Genomic DNA, 16,744 nt, shown 5'->3' on the forward strand with positions numbered 1-16,744 from the left:
ATAGGAAATGTATGGTGGGTAAGAACTGGCCAAAGGTACTCATTACAGACAGAATCACCAGGGATTTCTTAAAGCAGGGAGGCAGAAAAGACTCATTTGAAGACCGCCTGGCTCCCCAGAGGAAGTTCTCAGGTCTTAGAAGTCTGGCTCCCAGTATGCCAGCCCTTTCCAAATGTCACAGTGTTGTAAGAGATTAAAAAGACCATCCCCAACATCCTTCCCACTCTCTCCAGCACCCTCAAATAAATCAACTAATTGGGGGGTGGAGTGGGAAAAAGGAGTATTGAAACACATTAGGTTATGATTTCTTTATTTACAAGTCTTTTGAACACCATCCCTGTATGAAGCATACATTCAAATATTTTAGCAGTGAGCGAGTTTAAACCTTGGAACAGTGTAAACAGATAGAGCCTTTAAATATTTTATTATCCCCACCCCCCTCTACATTGCATCTTAAAATTCGCTTTGGTTCCTTCGGGGAAATATATATATAATATAATATTTATCTTTTAAAATAACTCCAAATCATTCTCCGGCTCTTAGAAGATTGCCAGAAGCTCCCAAGCTCAGTTCTGAGTCAATGAGCACAGAGTGCAGCGTAGGGATGGGGGAGTTGGGAAGTGGGGAGACTTCAGCCCCTCATAGCCAAAGGCCAAGGAGCCACTGGCCAGGTTTACTGCTCTGCTGCCTTACATACACCAAATCCAAGCTTCCTTAATGTGGTGGAGAGTTTGCCAAACTGTAGAACTCCACAGGCATTTCCTGTAGAGATTGAGGGGCCAGCAACCAGCAAAACCTCTGGATTTCTCAATGTCTTCTACCCCAGGAATTGTCAGTTCTGAGATGGGGCCTGAATGAAGACCCATCACCACCATTGGGAGGTAGAAGACCCAGGTGGGCTGCAAAAGGTGGCTGCTAGGAGCTCAGGTTTGGGTGCAGATCAGTGGTAGCTAGGCGGGATGGAAAGATATTAACGTCATCTGGATAGATTTTTCATTCCTCCAGGGCCCCCAGCTCTCTCCCATTTCACAGCCACCTTTTAGTTCAACTGTCTTTCACATTACGTTTGGAAAACAACCCCATTCTGGATCTCTAGGAATCTTCCCCTTTCCGCCTACCCCTATCCCCAAGCTGAACTAGGCTTGGGGCATACAATTTCTTGATTGGGGAGACCTGGGGGTGGGCAGGCTCTGTGCAGAGGGTCTTGAGCGGGTGGCCTCCATAGGGCTTGGCAGGGGGCCCAATCCCCAGTGACCACACCCAGCCCAAAGCTTTTGCAGGCTCTAAGAGTGAACCATCAGGGGGTCCCAAACCATTCATTCTGTTGATTCACAACTCTTAGAATCCAATTATTAGGAAGCTTAGCCATGGAGATCTGAACCAAGAGAGTTTCAGGCCCCTTCCTATTGGGCTATCTCTGCAAAGGAAGCCTCCCCTCTCTCCTATATCACCCCCCCCCCTTTTCCAAGTCACAATGTGGCTTGACCTTGTCAAGGGCAAAATCTGCATATTATTTCACATGTATGAAGCCCTCTCCCAATTCCAGTAGGCGGGGGCCTTAGAGAAGTGGATTAGCTGAGTAGTACTGTAACCGGTCTCTGTTAATCTTTTTTTCCTTCATTCTTCTGTTCTGAAACCAGATTTTGACTTGACGGTCGGTGAGGTTGAGCATACGGGACAGTTGCAGACGCTTCTCTTTGTTGATGTAGACGCTGAAGAAGAACTCTCGCTCCAGCTCTCGGATCTGGTATTTGGTATAAGGGCAGCGCTTTTTGCGGGTGCGTTGGCCACCTAAGGAGAGAGAGAAGGCAAAGAGTGAGCGGGCGATAGACCTTCTCCCCAGGACCCCCATTGGAGAAGGTCTGGCCACAGGGTCTAGAGGCCCAATCCAGGCCCTTTCAAAGTCTTTCCAGGCCCCTGCCTTCAGGCTTCTATTGCTGGTCAGGGACAAGTTGCAGTCTGGAGCCGGCTTCAGATAAAAGCCAGCTCCCCAGATAGGCCCCCAGGGAAAGGGCTCAGGCTGCCCCTTGAGCAGAAAGGAAGGCTCCTCAGAGCAACAGGCGAATTTGCGCTGACTGAACCGCTTTGAACGGAGGCAAGTGGGGGTTGCAGGCTGCTCCTTGCCCCGCCAGACTAAACAAACAGCCGCCCGAGGACATTTCACCTTCAGCACCTGGGCCGCCTGTTCCTGAGGCAGTAAAGGCACGCATCCTGGCTCCAGACTTTCCTTGTTGTAGCCATGATTTAGCCCTCCTTAACATCTGGGGAGGCTGCAGGGTCTTTTTGTCAGCCTGACTTCTGATCACCAGTCTAGTCTCTTCCGCTAGCCTCCCAGCTCTCTCGAGGTGGGAGGTGACAGAGGAAACCCCCTACCCAGGCCTTCACTCTGTACTCACCACCACCACATAGCCAGAGGGCCCTCAGCAGGGTAGGGATGCTAGTTTAGGAAGGGTAGGGGAAAGAGGCTACCTTAAACCTCACCTCACGCAGGAGCTATTTGGTCACCCCCACCTTTAAGAAACACACACACACACACACACACACACACACACACACACACACTTTTGACTGATTTAAAAACAATTGTGAAAAACAGAAGGCAACACGTAATTGCAACCTCGCCAGAGGAAAATGGCTTCCTTTGGACAAAAAGGCCAACTTTAGGTTAATTTGTTTCTTTTAATATATTGCTTGAGCTAAGTGGACTACTTTATCTGTTAAATGCGCTCCTAGCGCCATCGTTAAACAGGCGATGCCTTTGAATCCGAGCCGGGACTGGAGTCCCTCCGCAACACATGGCTTTTATAAAAATCTCCGGATTACCTCGCTATCAAAGGCTCCTGAAGCCCTTGTAGGGGGAATTTACAGGCGCCCACCTCCGGCTCCCCAGCCTGGAGCTGGCCTCGAGCGGGAATCGTGCTGTTGGGTTTAGAAGCTGAGAAGGGAAAAAAGGAAAAAGGGGAGTTGTATTTTTTTTTTCTGCAGGCATGCTTTGGCCGGTGGGTATTTCACGGCCAATTTCAGCACTCGCCACGTGATCCCTCCTTTTATAACAAAGTTTTGTTGGGGGAAACCTAAAGGCCCTTCATAAACCTTATATGCTTATAAAACAGCATATAAAAATTTAACAGCGGTGCTGCGCTAGATTCCCAACTCCCCTTTCATAAAGCGCTGGGCGCTGCCTTTATACGCACCGGAGCCACCGGCCTTGTCCTCAGTGTGGCCGGAAGACGACTCGGGGCTGCTGCTGCTCTCGGGTCGCCGCCGCCGCTCCTTCTCCTCCGCCGCCGCCTCCTGACAGCCGCCGCCGCCACCGCCGTCCGAACTTGAAGTTGCCGGCGCGCCGGTGGCCGCCGCCGCCACCGCCGCAGCGGAGGTCGCAGCTGCTGTTGGGGGCCCTTTCTCGGCGTTCTTGTCCCCAGGGTAGTCGGAGGAAGCGAGGTTTTCCGGGGTGCCGTAAGCCGTCTCGAAAAACTGGTCGAAAGCCTGTGGCAGAACGCCGTTCCTGCCCACCGTGCTATAGAAATTGGACGAGACGGCGGGGGTGGGGTGGTGGTAGACGTTGGCCGAGCTCTTGGCCAGCACGTCGCCAGGCACGCCGGCCGCGCTGGGCGCCTGCAGACAGTCTCTGTGCACGAGCTCCTCCGCGGAGTAGCAGTGGGCCAGATTGCCGCGGGGGTGCCATTTAGTGGCGGGCTCAATGGCGTATTCTCTGAAGGTCACTTCGCGCACGGGTTGGACCTGGGGCAGGTTGGAGGAGTAGGAGTATGTCATTGGGCGCGAAGACGGGGTCTGGGGCAAAAAAGAAGGGAGGCTGGAGAAATCTGGACCCGAGACGTAGTAAGTACAACTTGGCAAATACATGTTAGAGGAGCAGGGACCACGCTCATCAAAATCCATCATTGGGCTACCTTGGGCTCTCCGCAGTAGCCGAGCTTAACATGATTCTCCACTGCAGCTGCCTCTTTGAAGCGGATCCGTGAAGTAGAAATTTGGAGACGTAAGCTGACGTGGAAATCTATCCCCATCCTTAGCAGGGAGGTGCTGGTCATGTGACCCGATGTTGAAATTGACAAGCCGCGAGCTAGTCCCGGCTTTTTTTTTTTAACCCCCCTCCCTTTCCTTTTTTCCCCCTCCCCTCCCTCCTCGGCTTCCTTTCTTTGTAGCCACCTCAGGGGAAGCAACAGATCGTCACTCGGTGTTCTCACCGAAAGCACGTAATCGCCGGTGTAACTCATGTTGGCTGGGGGGCCTCCCCGCTCGCAGAAAGGCTGGGGTGCGCCCCCAAGCAGCTTTCCTTTGCTCAGCTGCATGGTCCTGGTCCACGAGCGCTCTGAGGGCGGCAAGAGAGCGCAACTCCTGACGCCTCCCCCCACTCCCCGGTGGGTGAGGGATGCTCTGGGATGGGGGTGGCCAGGTGAACGCCCGGAATTGTGTAGCTTCAGGTTCCGGAGTCTGTTGTCCGAAGGCTTACGTTCAGCACCTTCTTCGCAGTCCCCCTCCCACAGACTTGCTCTGGAAAGCACCTCAGTCTCAGAATCTGGCTGGACCCCATTTGGGGCCAGGCTTCGCAGCCACGGATGTGCCGGCCTCGTGGCTTGTCCGATTTGCACGGTGACTTGATTACACGCTCTCATTCATGGTCACTTCCGAAGCGCTTTAGTGCCTTCCGTCCCCAAACCGCCAACAGGCAAAGCGGCTTTCCTCCGCGGTTTGTCAATAATCCGCGCTGTCCGGAAGGGCCTTCGCCTTACCCGGGTTCCACCTTCCCTGTATCTTTCTGCTTACTTCCTCATCCCACACTCTGTCCTTGGAGGAACCCCTTCTCCTCGCTGCCTGTAGGGGTTCGGAGTGACTCCACAGAGCCAGAGGCGCTTCTGCTCACCGGTCCGCAAGCTGCCTGGTCTGCTGAAGCTGACGAATCGGGAAACCATGCAATTGAGGCGAACCTTGGGCTGCTTTAGAGGCGCTGAGGAGCCTTCTCCTGGGTATGCTGCACCTTTGGGGGGGGGCACCAGGCTGCTTGCAAGGCTTCAGAGCTGTGGGGGGAAAGGAGGGTGGCAAAGAGGGAGTAATGGCCTAAACCCTGGCTAAGAAAGGAGTCTCTTCTTCCTTGCAAAACCTAAGAGTGAAAGCAAAGGATATTCAAGGCGGAAACTCAGACAGCTCCCATCATTCTTGTTCTTTAGTCCACAGGAGAAGCACAATGCCAAAGAAAAGAGAGGTGCTCTCCTAGCTGCCTGCACCTTGGGCCACGGCGACATCTCGAAAGGGGCAAGGCTTGCTGTACAGATAGATAACTCTAAAGGGTCCACGGCTGCTAAGACGCACTTAGCTTTCTCCAGAGGAGGAGATGGGGATTAAGAAGACAAAATAACGACTGCCATTCTCCAAGAGCAAAGACGTACTTTGGGAAAATGAAAGAAAAAAAGAGAGCAAAGAACAGTCAGGCAGATTGAGCAGAGATGGGGCTCCAGACTTGGGGGCTCCCCACAACTCCCTTCTTAGAAGGTGCCAGGGTGTCACAACAGTCAAAAGTGAAAAATGAAAACCATTTTCCCTTTCCCCATGCAGGAAATAGCCAAAGGTATTTACATATCTTGGGGAGATTTAGAGTATAAACGCTAAGATCTTTGGTATTTAAGTGTCAACATCGATTTATTTATTTATTGCTGAGCTGACTGTAACTGACTCAATAACAAATTTAATCATGTATTGCTCTGGAAAAGAACTACTCTCGTTATGTATTTTCTCCAAATAATGACCCACCATTGCATTTGAATGCCCACTGTAAATATCAATAATATCAAGTAATTACTGTGTAGTGGAGTAAACTAATTTATTAGCATTAATGTTTATGTGGCTCCAAGCCCCCCTCCCCTCTTTTACAAGGGCTGCTTATCACAAATCAAGCTACTCGGACACATTGGTTTAATGAACTCTTTATTCAGGATTTGCTGCAGAAACTTTCATGCCCCTTGAAATCCCTGAGAGCTGAACTTGAAATTATTTGTGCATCTCCAGCTTGACATATTTGTCCACTGTGGCTTCATAGATGTCTTTGTGGTGTGTGAAGGAAATCTAGGAGGGCGAGAGGTTGTTGGGGAAGGATAGCTTCAGGCCTTCCAAGGCTGGGGATCAAAGCCACAGGATGGTCCTGCAGCAAAAACTTCTATTTCCAGCAGTCACCAAGGAGGCAAGCATATTTGTTCTCTTCACAATATCTTTCTGGGGATCAAATATGAAAGGGAGGTGGGGTTGCAAACGGTCTTATTTGAGCAGTTCCCTGGATTGGTTTTGCTACCTCAAACTTTCGCCAACAGCCCACCCAGTCCTCAATACCCTTTCCCTCGAACAAAAGGAATGCCTGAAGGGTTTCAGTGACTTTGCCATAACAAAGGCGCCACCATTGCTGGGCTCGCCCCGCCCCTGGGTGAAGGCAAACAAATTCTTGCACTTGTATTAGGGCTTTTAAGACCATAATTGAACCCGGGGGCGTCTAGGAGAACCGAAAACAGTTCTAGACAGACCTGTGGTTTTATAGTAGTTTTGGCAGTCAACTTCAGCTTGTGCCTTAACAGTGGGGCCGAGGTGGCCCAGCCGCGGGGGACGCTAGGCCGCCTCCCCTGACTCTACATGGCAGCTTCTCTCATAATTAACTCGACATCCTGGGATGCCAGGGAGAAGGGGTACCCGCAGAAAGGTCGGTGTGTCACTGTGCAGTGTTCTGCACAGCCAATGCCTCCTAGGTTCTCGTGAAGGGCTAATTGAATAGGAGCCGGCAGGTCTGTATCCCATGGGTGTCAGCAGGCGAAAAGGCAAACTCCCGAGGGAAGACTGCGGGAGAAGAAGGTGCTCCACGAGTGGCTGGTAGAGCAATTCTACAGGCTGTGTAAAAGAGGGGTGCCCCAGAGGGACATCCTTGAAGGGAGCGTATGGGGGCGCTGCGGTGAAGATGGAGGAGGAAAAGGCTTTTTGATGGCAACCGGGGAAACGGCCTGGAGCTGCCGATTGCTTTTAGTTCTCTAAGCAGAGACAAGAAGTGGGATGCTCGGATCCCCAAGGCTGCTTAATAGAAGCCGTTTTGCCTAGCCTCCGCCTGCTTGGCCCTGGTAGTGTGAATGTTCTTCAGTCAGGCATCAGGGTACAGTAAGGTGCGAGCTGCCCTGAGGTTCGGACCAAATCTGGAAGAAGATTGGTCCTTGGTTTTCACTTTGCTCTGAGACTAACTGGTTCTTTGGTTTTCCAGGAGGCCCAAGGTCGATTTCAGCCCACCAGGATCTGGGGAAGACCCAACTAGGGGTAAGAGCACACCGGAAGGCCAAGTCCGAGTTCCAGTCCTAGAAGAGGCGGCTGCGGGCAAGGTTATGACATTGGCCCTGGACACTGGTTTCCCAGGAGCTATTCTTTCTCAAGAACTCCACAGCACGGGGCTGTCTCCAGAAAATACTCTTCAACGTTTATTTCCTTTAATCGTCAACCCGGAGCCCTACGGCGGCTAATGCGAGAGGCCAAAAATGTTTGGAGGAAGAAAAACAAAGGCAGGAAGTGGCCGCGGCCTGACGGTGCGTGTGTGTCTGTAAAGAAGGGAGGGAGCCGGTTCAATCTCTTCTTTTTTTCCCCGAATTTCAAGGTTTAGGCAGACCCCCGTAGGGCCTGGCCGAGGCTCACCCGGCGGAGCATTTGGAGGTGGCCAATGAGTAAGGCTCGTCGGGCTGAAAGGCTAAGAAGGAGATTTGATCGGCAGAACAAACCAAGCCTTTTTGGAGGTTTCTTCTGATTTGGTCCTAAAGGGTATATGCTAGTGTCCACAGCGGCTCCTGTGGCTGCTGTTTTCCTCCTGTCGGACTAAATGTACCAAGAAGGGAGAGAGATTGAGGCACCTTGCGCGCTCCTCTCTCCTTCCGAGGTAGAATATCAGAATAAAGTGTATTCAGGTGCCTCTGCTGAATCTGTTTTTCCTTGAAGTCGGAGATGTATGGGCAGTAGTTGGGGTGGTGGGAGCATTGAGGGAAGCTGCCCAGGGTGATTATGGCTTTCGAGGAGCCTTTTTTTTTTTTTTTTTTTTTTTTTTTTTTTGGAAAGGCAATGTAAGGCCTTGTGGCCCGATTGCCTATGCCAGGCCGGTTTCCAACACAGCCATTCAAGAGATTTGAGCTGGAAGCTCTGTCACTTGATAGGTTACTTAGTGCTATGCCACTTCAAGGGAGAATAGAAACCTAGGCAACCATAAGCACTCCTAGACTTTGGGCTTCCTAGCATCAACTCAAAAGGCTGCAAGGCTGCTACTGCCTTCTGTCTGTGGGGCTGGTTTGGGAGGCAGCAACAGCCAGGTATCTCTAACCCAGGGCATCTGAAATCCCCAGTGCAGTTCTTGGAAGGATCAGCGGGCCCCACATCATCCATAGTGTGAATGTCCAACCCACAACCAAGCTACCTCCAGTCTCCAGGTCCTCCTCCAGCCTGTCTTGTCCACAGGCAATTCCTCCTGATCTATTTGTCCCCCCACCTCGCCTCTCTATCCTTTCTCAGTCTTTCTCCTGCCTTTTCTGATGTCTCTTCTTTGTTCAGAGCTGAGGTGTTCTCTGGAAGGAAACTACTCCATAGTTCCTTGGGGGTTTTAAAGAAGGAGGTCTTCACTAGAGACCTGAACTGGATTTCTTAACTTTTTAAATGAGTACTACATTCTAAGTACCTCTTCCTCCTCTTCCTCCTCCTCTTCCTCCTCTTCCTCTTCCTCCTCCTCTTCCTCCTCCTCCTCCTTCTCCTCCCCCACCACACCCCCTACCCACTGCTTCTATTCCATTCTGAGTAATCACAAGCAGTAGCTAGCCTGGAATGGGTTGGACCCACCAGACTGACCAGGTCTTGCTCTCAATCAACTAGAGCTGTTTTTCCATGGACTGATTAAAACACCATACATATTTTGCCTCTTGCTGCTGTCCTTGCATTACTTTCCTTGCATTGTGTTTATAAAGCTGACCTGAAAACTAGGGCCAATCTGGGGGCCATGTTTGCACACAGGTGTGGGAACTGACTGGTGAGAGGCATTGGTGAAATAAATACAGAACTCTTCCCAGTGACTCCAGGCCTGACCTCCATTTAGGTACTTTCTCCTTCAAAGTAGGAGGTGTCTTTGGAGTGTGCCTTCCCTCCACAGCGGCGAGCTAAGGACATGGATTGCCTGGAATGTTCAAGTATTTGTCTTCAGAGAATGGCTCACTGGCAGATTATGGCCAATCCGTCACATTATACTCAGTCAAAATATCAGGGGATTCCCCTTATCACTAGTAGGTGGAGACTGGCCGGGGTTAATTTGTATTTTTTTGGTCAAGGAACCAACCCTTTTCTGAGCTGGCCTACCTGCTCTCTACAGCAAGAGCACAGGTAATAATACCTTGAACTTGACCTCAACAGTTGATTCTTCACCGGACTAGTGGGTCTGATTACTTATCCATTGATATCTGAACAAGACTGTATTTTTCTTCTAGTAGAGCAGAGAGCTCAGCTTGGAGTTTCCATTGCCTAAACAATCTGGTTATCATTTAGTTTGGTGAGTTTCAAGTTGACCAGAGGGGGGGGGGTTGTTATTTGAGAACTATTTTTATGTTTATGGTTGCTGACTCATTAGAGAAGACTTGGTTTTTTTCCTAGAGAGTGGGTTGGAGTGGGGTGAGGAAAACTTTGAAGGGTGAAACCCCAGTTCCCAGTATCTATCTTCTTATATTCTTTATATCCACGCCCATTCCCCACAGAGGCTTAAAGGGGGTGATCTCCTCAGCTGAGCCTGTGGTGTCTTCACTCACAAAGACGACAAAGGAGCACACCCAGAAGGTTGGCCCTGGTCTTTGGGCTTCGTCCCTAGGCTGAGGTTCTGAAGAACATCCTCGGGGCCCTAAATTACAAATGTCTCCTAGAGCAGCCCCACTTCTGCTCACTGCTGGTAGCTTACATTAGAAATCCAAGAAGTACCTCAATGTCTATCAAAGCCTGCAGGAGGATTCGAGCTCTAGGAGCCCTCCATTCACCTTGCCAGGCAATTCTGCCATGGTATCCATTCTGTGCTACCCTTCCAGATGTCTCTCCTTACCGCAGCTCTAGGGGGAAAGCCCGTGTTTTTTTTTTTTTTTTTTTTTTCCAAAGGGACCGATAATTTGTTCTTGGTTCACTTTGAGTGTTACGGTCAGTGGCCAACTAGTCTAAAGCTTTGTGTTTACTGCTGGGCCTGATGCTCTGACCTGATGCTGCCAGACAGAGGAATTCTCTGTCCCGTGGAGCACAATGAGGGGTTAGGGGAGAGGCGGCAGGAATGGAGGGGTTTTACATTGGCACCCCCTTTAAAGTTTTACATTGTCCACCTCCTTTAGTAGATTTAGGTAGAAGGGCACTAAGGGTCTCACCAAAGATCTTGAGTCTGGACTGGAGGACCCCAGCAGGATCTTTATTTTCATATCCGAATCCCAGCTGCCAGGCCGGTTGAGCCGCTGTTCCTATCGACCAGAACTTCGGTTCAGCTAACGTCTATTCTGGGCGTGCATAAGCTCCCTCTTGCCCTGGAGAGGCCCCCGAGGGCTCCGAAATCTCCCGTGCAGGGTCAATTTCTGTCTCTCCAGGATAAAGGCATAGCTTAGGCTATCCCTAGCTTCAAAGACTCCTTTCTTTCAAAGGAGGATGGGCTTAAAGGGAATTGAAAAGTAAGGGAGAGTCTTGCCTCGGTGCTCAGGCCCAGGCTACCAGGGCCAGGACCCGTTTGCAGCAAGAGTGCTGGCCTGGCCAATTACGTGTTCTCTGTTTTTCTGTAGTCGTGGCGGCTTCTTTCTCAGGCGGCCCTGACCGTGAAGCAGGAGGTGGCGCCGAGGACTTGACCTTTACTGTGCGAAGAGCGAAGAGCGAAGAGCGGGAGGAGGATTCGGCTGTCTCCAGCCTCTGCCACTCAATAGCAGCCCAGATCCACGCACTCTGGGCGTCTCACCTCCATTCCCCCTCCTGTTTCCATGGCCAAGAAACAAAGCCCCAAGCACGCTTTCACCACCTACCTAACCCCTGTCCCTAGGGCAGAAGTCAAGACTAAACCGGGCTTTCCAAGGCCCTCTCCTCTTTCTAGATCCCAGCCGCCCTCGGCCAGCCCCTGGGTGTTACACGGTGCCAGGCAGGCCCGGGCGGTGCTAAGCTCCGGAGCGCCGGGTCCTGTCCTCAGACTTCAGGCGTCAGATGCTCCGGGGATCAGGCGTCCCGAGGCTGCTTCCCTGCCCAGGTGGAGCCCGCGCCTGGCTCTCCTTGGGTCCTTTCGCTCAGCTCCAGGCTCCCAAAGCTTAAGTGTTGGGACCCTCTTCTCAGCCTGTCTCAAAAACCCCCTTTCGAGAAAATGCTCCTGTCATGTTTTATTTCCCGTTGCGAAACCAAGGCTCCGTTCCACGCAGCCAAGAATTAAGGCCAGGAGAGATTAAATACCGGATTATTCTCCTGGGGACGGAGGGGCGGGGCGGAGAAGGGGGCACCCTCACAAAACCTTCGCCTCGGTCGCCGGTCCTCAGCAAATAGTGCCTGGAGCCCGGGGAGGCCTGTGAAGCCTGCGGTGACGTCAGCCTGCGACTCCGGGCGGCTCACAGCGCGTGTCCGCGGTCCTCCAGTGTCCACGTAGCACGAGCTGCTGATCCCACCACCGCGACCTCCGCGGCGATCCTGCGGCTCTTCTGTCTGCCGCCCTCACACCGTCGGAGCCGGGTGGGCCTCCATCTTGAGCAGGACTGTCCTGTGCTAGGACGCAGGGTTTGGTGCGGCGCTTGTCCCCAACAGGCGCGACACCCAGCAGCCCTCTGAGTTCGCGGATGCGTTGTTCTCACTTGCCCACACCCTGGCACTTGGGTAGGCCCGCGCCGCTCGACGGCTCACAGAAGTTTAAAGATCTCAGACACCGGTGAAATGATTTCTGTCGGGTGTGTTCAGCTTTGCAGCAGAGCCGGATAGAAACGAAATGGACTGTGGCAAGGCCTTGGCTGCTTTCTCGTTGGAATTTTTCTGCGCGAGCATCATCTTTCTTTTATAATAACATTTTAAATAGCAGGCACCTCTCAGGCATTCGTCGGCTCTCGGTAGATGCGTGAGGACTGAGTGGTAATTTTCATAAAGAACGAAGTCCAATTTTATTTACCCGTCGGCCGAGCAGATGAAAATTTAATTAGCGTGCCTGTCTAAAAACCCAGGCAGGCATAAATCTCTCTGGGCCTTTCGGATAGGGCCGCATCTTTGCTTATGAAAAATGGGAAGCCAGCAACTCGCTGCACATTTCTCTGATTCTCCAGCTCTCAGGCTGCTGCCGTGCATTTGATCAAGTTTAAAGGAATGCACATAAATCAGCAAACCCCTAGAGTCTCTTCAGTCGAGGTTCACAAGCCCAGAAGGGCGCCTATGGACCCCCATCAGGGGATTAGTAGTCCAGGGCAACGTTCCTCACAGCTCCTAGCCCCGGAATTCACTAAGAGGAAGCGAGATGCTGCATCTTCACCCGCCCAAACACCCAGGATCGAGCAATCTGTACTTATCTATGATTTGGCTATTATTCGTCCACAAATACATCACACTGAGCTGAATTTCACTGCCTTCGGGTGAATCTCTAACAAAACATTTAAATTAGGTTGAGTTATTTTTAAGTGACTATTTTCCCCTTCTGTCTCTAAGTTCATTTGTTTTTAAAATCTTACATTAATTAAAAAAAAAAAAGATTGGCCTCAGGTCGGCATCAGGCGTAAATACTTAGAGAAATGCACAGTGACGTTTTACAACCATCCACTTAAAGTTACTTAGTAAATCTGACAGTATTGAGAGCAGATGGAAAGGGTCGTTTTTTCAAGTTCTATGTTTATAATTTTTATTCAGGAAGTTTCCTTTTTAGAAAAAAATACTCGAATGAGGTTTTTAACATCATTATTTATGGATAAGTGTCTGCCTTATTATTCCTGCGTTTTTGGGGTTTTGGGTTTTTTTGTTTGTTTGTTTGTTTGTTTGAGGAGGAGGATAATATTCTCCTGACTGTCTTGTTCGAAAAGTTTTAGGCTGGTTACTGTTTTAAAATGAAGTCTCCAGGCATGATAGCATACTCCTTGAATCCCAGTACTTTGGAGACTAGGCAGGTGAATCTGACTTTGGGGTCAGCCTGGTCTACAGAGTGAGTTCCAAGACAGGGAAACTGAATCTCAGACAAAACAAAACAAGATCAAGAACAACAAAAGCCCACCACCAGCAACAATAATAAAATAAAAAATTTAAAAAAATCTAAGAAGTCATCATAATCCATAACCACCTCAACTAATCTGTAAATCCATCCTGTGTCCATTTTAAATGAGAAGGGAGTTAGCTGAGATTGACACTATCAAGGATCATGACAGAATTAAAGGGAGGAGCACCCTGGCATCTTTGAGGGGAGGGGAGGGGAGGGGAGGGGAGGGGGAGAGAGAGAGAGAGAGAGAGAGAGAGAGAGAGAGAGAGAGAGAGAGAGAGAGAAAGAGAGGGAGGAAGAGAGGGAGAGGGATAGGGAGAAGGAGAGAGAGAGAGAGAGAGAGAGAGAGAGAGAGAGAGAGAGACTGACTGACTTTACCCAGAACTCCTGCTGTAGACCTGCTGTCAGCCTTTTTCCTAGGCCGTAGGCTCAGAAGATTTCTTACATCTAAAGGAAAATATCTCCCATCAACTGAAGAGTCCTATTTGGAGCAGTTCATAAACAGTGTTTGATCCAGCTCGGAGGAGAATTTCCAATACTTTAAACATTTTGGAGACGTCATTAACTTTACTTGATGGTCGTTCATTTGGAAATGGGGCTGTGCAAGTGCAGGGTGCTGGGTCTCAAGCAGTATTTCCATGTGTTTCCACAAATGGCTGACAATCCTCAGGGTGGCAAAAAGATCACGCTTTACAAGGCCATCTGACATGTATGTTTCAGGGCCCTTCTTTGTTTGAGCAGCTTTATAATTTTCCCATAATTCTTCGTTTAGAGAGCCATAAGGACGCTCTTCTTTTCAAGTCTTTCTAAGTCTTCAGGCGAGGCTGGTGATGTTTCCATCATCTGGGATTGCAAATGATAAATTCAGTTCTCCCATTCACCATTATTTTCCCCTGACATAAAGGTAAAATTAATCTGTAGCTGAAAATCCAAATTCCAAAGCTACTGGTTCCATCAACATTTTAATGCATGTGTGTGCGCAAAGGATTTGACAAAAAGAAAACAAAAACAAAAACAGAGCCCCACATTATCCCACTTGTATATTAAATACATACACATACTGTATTATTCATGACTCTGAACACAATCTCTTGTGCTGTTGGGGGCCAATAAACAATAGCTATAATACTGATTGTTAATAAAGTTTCGATGGTGGTTATTAATATTAAGTAAATTTATTTCTCCTACAAAACAAATGGAAGGTGGGCAAGCATCAATCTAAGATTGCACACCACCATGGAGCTAGAGTCAGCTTTGAGCTGTCCAGAATATTTTCCCTTCTGCATTCGTATTGTGATCATTTTGTAGGTGAAATATTTAAGTTCTACTGACTCCTCAAAGAGGTGGACTGCTTTGAATTTCTGAAATGTAACTCTAGAACTCTAGACTTAGGGAGGTATGTGAAACTTTTTAATTTGCCGTAAAGATTCCCAGATAGTTCTAATTAGGGTCACAGACCACCTTGGAGGGCGAGGGCTGGGAAAGAATGGTTATTTAAGAACACCTCTTGGACTGTAACAAACAAGTACAGCTTTAAAACAGATCTGCAGAAATCCGATGCACAGCAAGCCGCTGTGGGGACAGATTCAAGTTGGCCATTAAAGAAAGGAAGCAAAACTCACCGCATAAAGGGCATTTTGTACCCCAACTCTAGAAATCGCCTTAAATTACAGTGTCTTCAGTCATCAGCAATTAATAATACTCTATCTGTACAAATTCTACAATTATATACACAAGTACACAGACACTGATATGCAAATACATGTATAAACATATATTATATATTCACATATATACAAGCACATTTATAATTTACATATATTCAAATTTTCTCCTTTTGGAGCAAAAAATTACGAGTACTAAATCTCTAAAACAAGGCAAAGAAGCTTGAAGCTGAAGAATTACAAGGAAGCTTGTCAACACGAGGTGGCGCCCTTGATCTACGAATCTGGCTGAGGCCAATTCACGAGCTGTCAAAAGTCAAGGTCACAAATTGTCTTTTTTTTTTCCGTCAAGGTCAAGGTTTAAGGCCTTTCCTAGTCCTGTCACTTCAACAAATACCAAAAACCTGTCCTTTCAGTCACATGCAGACTTAAGAGCAGATTTTAAAATACGACAGTCTAGGCATTGCTGATACCCAACAACTGGTTTTCATTTGCCACAGGGAGCCTGGGAACTTACACTGTCTCTCCCTCCTTTCCTTTCTCTCCCTTTCAGGATACCTTACACTTTATCTCCTTGAAACCTTTTCATTTGTTGGTTTTTAGCTATGTGAGGCTTTCCCCCTTCTCATAAAAAATTTAGAAAAAACTGAAGAAGAAGAAGAAGAAGAAGAAGAAGAAGAAGAAGAAGAAGAAGAAGAAGAAGAAGAAGAAGAAGAAGAAGAAGAAGAAGAATAGAAAAGAATGGTCCTCGGCTGGTGTAAGACAAACCTGCTTGTTTAGTTTTTGTGCAGTGCAAGTCCCGCATAGAAAAGTAACTCGAGTGTTTCCTTCAGATTTTAATGGAAGTGATTATTTTATTAACAGAGTTAATATCGCTATCTACAGGTCTAATTTTTTTCATTTTTAGTGGACGTATTTAAAAAGCAGGTGCACAAGTACATTTTCACAGTGTGCTGAATGTCTTTATTTACAGGATAGCATTTAAAGTGAATATGAACAAAACGAATGTGTGAATTGAAATTACTGCTTTGATTAAAAATGTGCTGTGAAGATGAATCCCTAAATTTTCTACTGCAGTCTCCTAATGCAATAAAAAAGAAAGAAAAAAACCTAACCCTTTAGTCATTTAAAATACAGAATGTAGACATCTAAATATTTTGGGGAGAATATTTTGAGTTTCTTTTTTTAAGTAAAAAAGGAAAATGATGTCTTTAGCAAAATGTTTAACAAATATTGGAAAATGCCAATTAAAAAAATTAAAGTGTGTTTTAGGAGAAATCCAACTCAGGGTGGGACCTTCCAGGAGATGGGGCATAAAGTGAATTCTTCAGATTATCTGGTGAGATTTAAACACTTCAAAAATTACAACAAATTCTGTGGAAAAATCTCCGACAGTGGGTTAATCCAGCATGGTTGCTGTTAAGTAATTAAAAGGTATTTCCAGAAGTTCTTTAACCACCCAGGGTTCTCTTGTAGCCTCGCAGGTTTAGATGGCCATATTTACCATCAAAACAAAAGATCCTTGGATGAACATTCTCTCTTGTCTCCCTTTTTAGCAATAGTTCAAATAAAAAAAATTCAGTGCCTTTCCCCTTCTAGCCTATACATGAGACATTTTTCAGAGCGAACAATGGTAGGAATTTCAGTAAGGTTTACCTGAGCAGGCACTTAACATGCAAAGGGGATGGTGCTGGATAAGCGACGTGGAAACAGCCTTTGTTTCTGTAACCAATTTCCAGATTACCGTCTAACACAATGTCCTAAAATATAATGGTCACATAAATACTTACAAGATTTGAGTAAATTCATAATTTATCTGAAATTGTGTGTTTTACGGACTGATGAGTTGGCTCTAGAGTTTGTC

General features: G+C 48.2%; 1 protein-coding gene and 2 long non-coding RNA genes across 4 annotated transcripts; 2 read left to right on the forward strand and 1 right to left on the reverse strand.

The window, feature by feature from the left end:
* Positions 1-294: 294 nt before the first annotated feature.
* On the reverse strand, positions 295-3,951 carry Hoxa11 (homeobox A11). The gene is given in 2 exon segments (NM_001129878.1): positions 295-1,791; positions 3,195-3,951. Coding segments are annotated over 2 exon segments (942 nt in total). The 5' UTR covers positions 3,904-3,951; the 3' UTR covers positions 295-1,558.
* Positions 3,952-4,177: 226 nt separating this feature from the next.
* Positions 4,178-7,951, forward strand: Hoxa11-as (HOXA11 antisense RNA). The gene is made up of 2 exons (NR_132628.1): positions 4,178-4,988; positions 7,250-7,951. It is a non-coding gene; the product is annotated as an HOXA11 antisense RNA (long non-coding RNA).
* A 1,176-nt stretch (positions 7,952-9,127) lies between these two features.
* On the forward strand, positions 9,128-12,590 carry LOC147994858 (uncharacterized). 2 transcript variants are annotated; one of them, XR_015686587.1, is made up of 3 exons: positions 9,128-9,387; positions 9,492-9,553; positions 10,803-12,590. It is a non-coding gene; the product is annotated as an uncharacterized LOC147994858 (long non-coding RNA). The 2 variants fall into 2 exon arrangements; XR_015686588.1 differs by having other exon boundaries at positions 9,495-9,553.
* Positions 12,591-16,744: the final 4,154 nt, after the last annotated feature.

The sequence above is a fragment of the Rattus norvegicus genome, chromosome 4 (assembly GCF_021556685.1).
Source record: "Rattus norvegicus strain SHRSP/BbbUtx chromosome 4, alternate assembly SHRSP_T2T, whole genome shotgun sequence".
Taxonomy (NCBI): Eukaryota; Metazoa; Chordata; class Mammalia; order Rodentia; family Muridae; genus Rattus; species Rattus norvegicus.